Raw genomic sequence first — 7,064 nt, forward strand, 5'->3', positions numbered from 1 at the left:
TACAGAATCATTATGGGCGTTTTACATTATAACTAACGTGATTCAAACGATGGATCTGCGACATAGCAACTACGGTTTTGGGAAACACTCGTCACTACATCGTTCTTTTCCTAAATGATGCAACGTACTATGATAGTTTAGCCACAAGTTATGTAGTTGTTTGGGAAACACGCTTCTGACTACTTATTAGACTAGATTAGAATTAAGTTTGTAATTTTTCTAATCCCTCTCGGTGTAATATGGCATTCGAAAACATTATTTTTTAATTGTCATTAACTAGCATTCACAGATGAATAAATACAGTAATAAATGTTGTTTGTAGATTTTCCATGTTAGTAAATGCATTAACAAATGAAGCCTTATTGTAAAGTGTTACCGATAACATGATTGAAAAGACTGAGGAAATAAGAGACAGTAAGTAGTGATGAATGTTTCTGACTGCTCGCTGCTGTTGCAGAATAGTTTTGTGAAATATGAAGGTTTGCAATTGCAAGTGTACGTCTGAAATATTTACCCTGCTGAACACATATTTGTTCTCTCTCAGTATGTTCTCTCAGCTCAAACTCTTAATTGCTTTCCTGACATATGGTGTAAATCACAGGGAAAAAATGATCATTTTATGAGCTCTGAATAAAAAAAGAAGATATTTTGTATGTTTGGCTCTCTGAGTGGAACATCATTTCCTTTTCATGCGCTCTCAATCACAGAGGGTGGTGTTGTGGCTGGTGTTCGTCTCCACCTTCTGCTTCTGTTTGACATGGCAGTTCAATCAGTTTGTCCTCCTGGTGCAGGCTCTTATAATCTACACTCTGGATTGCCTGGACTTCCTCACAGCAGAACAGGTAACGCTCAATGCACAGACTGGATACTTTTTGTAGTTCATGCGAGGTTGGATATTCATTTCTTTCTCTCTGTAGGTGGTCTCTCTGTACCTGATGCAGGTGTCGAGTCTGTTATTGGTGTGGTTACTGCAGTTTTGCAATTCTATGATTTTGGGCTCTCTGGTGCTCAGCTTTATTGTGTCCGCGCTCTTCATCAAACACTTTCAGGTCAGTGTATGTCGCAGTGCATAAATCTACATGATTGAAATTGAGGAAATTGAAGTATGAGGCTTGTATTTAAAGTGTTCACATCAGGGTTTTTTTTGGCTCAGAATGAGGTGCAATTTCCATCCCAATTTCCCTTTTTTTTGCTACTTGAAACAAACACGTTTTGCATTATTCTTGTAAAATAACATCTAATGTAAATAAATACATGACCAGTGCTTAAACATCACTTGGGTTCTGTCCTTAGTCGTGATTGCTTGCATGATTTTTGTCAAAAGACAAAGCTGCTACAAAATTTGATGGAGGTGGCCACCTTGTAATTCTCTACTCAGGAAAAACCCTGTAGATGCAAAAACTTTAAGTGGCATCTAAAATTTTCTTTTAAAATTTGCATTTTTGTAAGCCTCCCGTTTATGCTCAGTAATTTCACTTTAAAGGGTTAGACAATAACTTGTTTTTATGCCATAAAAGTACAATTACAGAACCTGCACACAGGGGGAAAATCATTTTCAGATGGAACAAAAATCATGACATGCTCAAAAGATTGCATTGCAAAATACACTTTATTTGGTACACGTTACTAGTACCGAGCTGGACCCCCTTTTGCCTTCAGAACTGCCTTAATCCTTCATGGCATAGATTCAACAAGGTACTGGAAACCATTCTGAGATGATTCACGCTTTATGACATGGCCCGTTATCCTGCTGGAAGTAGCCATCAGACTGTGGTCATAAAGGCATAGACATGGTCAACAGTAATACTCAGGTAGGCTGTGGCGTTGTCACAATGCTCAATTGGTACTAATGGGCACAAAATATGCCTAGAAAATATCCCCCGAACTATTACACCACCATCCTGAATCGTTGATACAGGGCATGATGGATCCATGCTTTCATGTTATTGATGCCAAATTCTGACTTTACCATCCAAATGTCGCAGCAGAAATCGAGACTCATCAGACCAGGCAACATTTTTCCAGTCTTTTATTGTTCAATTTCATTGAGCCTGTGCGAATTGTAGTCTCAGTTTCCTGCTCTTAGCTGACAGGAGTGGCACCCAGTGTGGTCTTCTTATGCTGTAGCCCATCCGCTTCAAGGTTGGACGTGCTGTGCATTCAGAGATGCTCTTCTGCTTACCTCGGTTGTAACGAGTGGTTATTTGAGTTACTGTTGCCTTTCTATCAGCTCGAACCAATCTGGCCATTCTCCTCTGACCTCTGGCATCAACAATGCATTTGCGCCCACAGAACTGCTTGCTGGATATTTTCTCTTTTTCAGACCATTCTCTGTAACCCCTAGAGATGGTTGTGCGAGAAAATCCAGCCTTGAACTGCACCAGATCGTCATGACTATGTCTACATGCATAAATGCATTGAGTTGCTGCTATGTGATTGGCTGATTAGAAATTTGTATTAACGAGCAGCTGGATGGGTGTACCTAATAAAGTGGCCGGTGAGTGTATATATATGGTTTAGAACCAGGGAGCTTCAGTAATCCTCCTGGGCACATACAAAATAACAAAACAAAAAAGTACTATATTGCTATATAATCTAATTCTAATTTATAAATCTAATGTCTAATTTATGAACATCACATTTCTTGTACATATTATGTAATTGTTTTAGAGCAGGCGGATTCAATGTTATTATTATTAATTTAAATAAATAGTGTCTTAAAATGCCAAACCACTGCAAGAATGTAATGTATGATATTCAGCATCTCCTTGTTGAATGAAGTAAAACAGTGTCACTTTTGAGAAATGAAAATTGTGGATGATTACAGTGCTATGCAGAAGTTGTGCATTAGACCAACATGAGTCTGTTATTATTTATGTGCAAACAGACCGATAATATGTGTGCTCTCAGTGCACTGATTACTATAATACTGTATTCAAGCATGAACACATTCCAGTATATATTCACATAGTAGTCAGAATTAATGCACTTCACCTGTTTTATCAAGGGTGCTTACATTGAAGTGGGGTTTATGTACATATGGGCATCAGAGGCATACAGTTGTTTGTGCATCAGTAAGGAGTCAATGACGGAATGAGTAATGTGTGCGCATGAAGCAACAATGCATTTTTGCATGGACACAGTTCAATGTGTAGTCACATGGTTGTTTACAGTAGATGCTCATGAAAGGAGTGTGTTTTGAAGAAGAATCTGTATTGCAAATGGTTAATAATTTAACATTTTATAAATGCATCAGGGTTCAGCGCTAAGGATTTTTTTCTACTGGCCCGATTAGGCCAGTGGTTCAGATTTTTACTGCCAAAATTGAACTAGCCCCACCAAATATTAACCAAAAGTTACTAGTTACTAGTATTGCAAGTGGTTAATAATTTAACATTTTATAAATGCATCAGGTTTCAACGCTTAAGATTTATTTCTGCTGGCCCGATTGGCCGACTGGGCCAGTGGTTCAGATTTTTACTTGCCGTGCCAAAATTTAACTAGCCCCATCAAATATTAACCATAAGTTACAAGCTATTTCTTAGCCACGTTTTAAAGAAAATATCAAAATAACATCTGTCAATCTAGAATTTAAATATTTAAAAAATGTTAATAAACGTATAATGAGAAAAATTCAATGTGTTATGTAAACAAAGATAACAAAATGAAAAAAGTGCGGGTATTTTATTGCAAAACAAAAGATGGCTGACTTGCCAAACGGATGGCAAACTGCAAAACATCACTACATTTTTTCGTTGTGTTGTACACGTACATGTCTGTTTCCAAGACGTTAGAAACAGATGTGTTCTTTTAGCCTCAAAATTTGATGTTGTCGTCTCTTTGCTTTTCGATACAGAAAAAAATAACGTGCTCACAACTTCCAATCAGATGAGAGCAACCGAAAAGCAATATGGTGTTTATGACTTCACAGAGAAGGTAGCATTTAAAGGCTTAAAACCACAAACTGTTTCTCAATTCTAAGACTGTATTTGCAACCAATTGATAAATAGTTGCAGGCAAATTAAACTTTAGTGACAAGGCAGCGCTGGCCTAATCGGGCCAGTAGGGGTATAACGGATAACGGTTGATCTGTGATCCGTACGGATCACAACCCATATTTCGGAATGCACGTGACCTGTGGAATAATTACTTTTTTTGAATTTGTAGGTTAATCCAACATTTATAACAATTGCAGAGAGATTGCCTACCGCGTCATTCACATTTTATACATCAAATCACATGTATAAAAGAATTTTGGCTTCCTTGTAAAATATAATGATGTCGGGAAAAGTTGTGGTGGGACGTAAACGCTTTTTTAGTTTAGTGATTAAAGGTGTTTTCTGTCACTATTTGTTTACCCTGCATTAATGCATTCAGTGTAAAGCTGGACAATTAAACATTAAAAGATCGAAATCTCAATTCAAACCCGCACAACATAAATGATAAATGATAATGATTTGAATATGTTAGTTAATCCTTAGAATCGCTGCATTCAAATCTGCGTTTAATAGAGAGAGATTCAGTTTTCTTTTCCAGTGAGTTACAAATAGTTAAATAACACAGAAGAACTGGGATAACAGTTTATAGTTCAGATATAAACACTGATGTTGATGGTAAAGACTGAAATCACAGTTTAATGGAACTTCATGCTGGTGAATGTTGTAGCAATTACATTGTGTAACCAATGGGTGGCGACAAACAAGCATCAAAATTATGTCACTGAATAGGTTTTCAAAAATGATACACCTATAATTAAACATGAAGTTTTATGTGTGAATCATTAATTAAAAATAAATATGATCTGTTGTACAAGATGTTCGATTTCTATAGCATTATCAGCAACAGTGATAAAGATCATTTCTCGTATTGAATATTTTACTTTTTTAAGCTGGTTCTTTCTTGATTTTTATTTCTATTAAAATTACAGGTTCTAAGTTCTGTTTGTTAAAACCAATGGTTTTTGCAGTAATATTTTGTATAAATGAAAAGCTAATGACATTTGTCTCCTCCCTTTTTTGCTGATCTCAAAAATGGTCCAATCCGTGACTCAAAAACCGTAGTGTGATCCAAACTGTGAGATTTGTGATCTGTTACACTACTACGGGCCAGTAACAATCCTGTCTACTGTCCCCAGCATCTCTCACGCTGGCCCCGGGCCATCAGGCAGTCCTTATTGTTGACCCTGTGCATAATTAAAAAAAAATAATAATAATTCACTTTACTATTGTATATACAGTATATTATAATAAGATACTAAAACTTGTTTAAGATGTAGGACCAACAAAAAAATATTACATAAAAACATTTACAAAATCCCAATGTCCAATAAAATGAACAGGATAAACTGAAATGTCTGTACAAATTTAAAATCAGTCTTGAATTTAGATGGTTTAAAAAAAACATGGAGAAAAAAAAATAATAATACTTTTTATAAGTGGAGTAAGGAAAATGGGGGGTCTTGTAGTTTTAATGTAGAGAGGAGGTGGCTTTTGAGTATATCCTGCATGTTAATCTATTCCTTAAATTATCAGATGGCAAACATGATTGAATAATTTACAGGTGACCTTTTTTCTGGGATGTTACGAAACAGAACTGAAATACATTTTGTTGTGCAGTTATTCTTATTCTATTAATCCCATATGCTCATGTTTGACTTTCCTGGTTACTGAATTCTGAATTACCACAGCTAAATATGTGATATAATAGGTCACGTAACAGCAATGCATAAATACAGTATCTCTGCTTATCTACAGACTCGAAAACAATTGCTTTCATGACATTTCTTGATAATGCATCCCATCGGAATAGGGCTTTAGGCTACAAAATGTTTACATGAGGTACTTTATCACTTTTTGTTTTGCTCTTCAAGCCTTATCTTTGTTTTCTAACACCCTGTTTTGTTTTGATTGAAACCAGCCGCTTGGAATATTGTTGTAGTTTTATATATTAATACCTGCTGTGTGTGTGTGTGTATGTGTGGCTTTCAGACAGGGCTAAAGATGGGCGGCTTTGTTATACGAGTAGGAAAACTGGCTCTCCACACACTCCTAGTCCTCGCATTAACTTTCACCATCAATTATTCAGCCAAGGTGAGCTATGAATCGTGTTCTACCGTGTGCGCCCTGTCATTAATGATAAAATAGAGCTTCTCTACCTGCTCTTCCCAAGACACCAGCTTTACTTTCAGTCTCATTGTCTTCCTTCATATCTCATGCTCATAAAAACCCACATCGCCTATCTCACGAGACGCTCCCATGAGTGATTTCATCCTTCACTCTCTCTCCGTTTTAATTGACAGAAAGTACTCCAGCTCAAATCTGACGAGCACATCTTCAAGTTCATAAAGGCCAAGTTTGGCTTCGGGGCAACGAGGTAAGTCTTTGGTCATCTCTCAGGGCGCTACATCTAAGCCTTTTATCATCAGTCAAATGCCCTATCGTGGTGTCTTATTCAGAAGTGAGATCTGCTCGGAGACTAGAGCGAGCCATTAATCCACTGTGATTAAATGCGTCCAGCTCTGGTGGAAAAATAACATCTGGCACGCAACGTAATCTGCTCATCCGCTAGATATTTATGGAGCCATTTGAGTTGATCAGATGAATTGCTGCTCCCGATAATCTGTATAATATATATCCAAGTGCACTCCCTCCCTGCCTCTTTCTTTCAGAGACTTTGATGCCAGTCTCTATCTGTGCGAAGAGGCATTTGGCTTGTTGCCATTGGATACATTCGAGCGGTTGGCTGGCACGGTGCTGCTCTATCCGTATCTCTGCACACTCAGTGTGCTCTTCATCTTACTGCTGCTGGTGGCACTCTCTAATCTCAGGTAAAAGTACTGCATCGCTTCCCTCTCTGCGAGAAACCGCTCAAGTGCAATGCCGTGCCGTATGCTGCGCATTAACCAGATGTGTTTCTGGGAGTTTAAATATTCTCCTAATGTTCCGATTTCTAATTAGAGCGCAGCAATAGGGTGAGAAATGACCAGAAGAGTCACGATTATAGCTTCATAACCACCCCGTCCACCACAGGTCACGATGCTAATTTATAATTAGAGTTATTAGTCT

General features: G+C 37.5%; 1 protein-coding gene across 3 annotated transcripts in view; it reads left to right on the plus strand.

Annotated features, from left to right (window-relative positions):
• The window catches only part of dpy19l3 (dpy-19 like C-mannosyltransferase 3), an 86,035-nt gene that overhangs the window by 26,674 nt on the left and 52,297 nt on the right, over positions 1-7,064 (plus strand). For all 3 annotated transcript variants that reach the window (XM_056462006.1, XM_056462005.1, XM_056462004.1), the window contains 5 exons: positions 708-842; positions 918-1,049; positions 5,988-6,089; positions 6,299-6,372; positions 6,668-6,826. In XM_056462006.1, coding sequence (XP_056317981.1) covers positions 708-842; positions 918-1,049; positions 5,988-6,089; positions 6,299-6,372; positions 6,668-6,826 — 602 coding nt within the window. The remainder of the gene's footprint in view (positions 1-707; positions 843-917; positions 1,050-5,987; positions 6,090-6,298; positions 6,373-6,667; positions 6,827-7,064) is intronic.

This window comes from Danio aesculapii, chromosome 7 (genome assembly GCF_903798145.1).
Source record: "Danio aesculapii chromosome 7, fDanAes4.1, whole genome shotgun sequence".
Classification (NCBI taxonomy): Eukaryota; Metazoa; Chordata; class Actinopteri; order Cypriniformes; family Danionidae; genus Danio; species Danio aesculapii.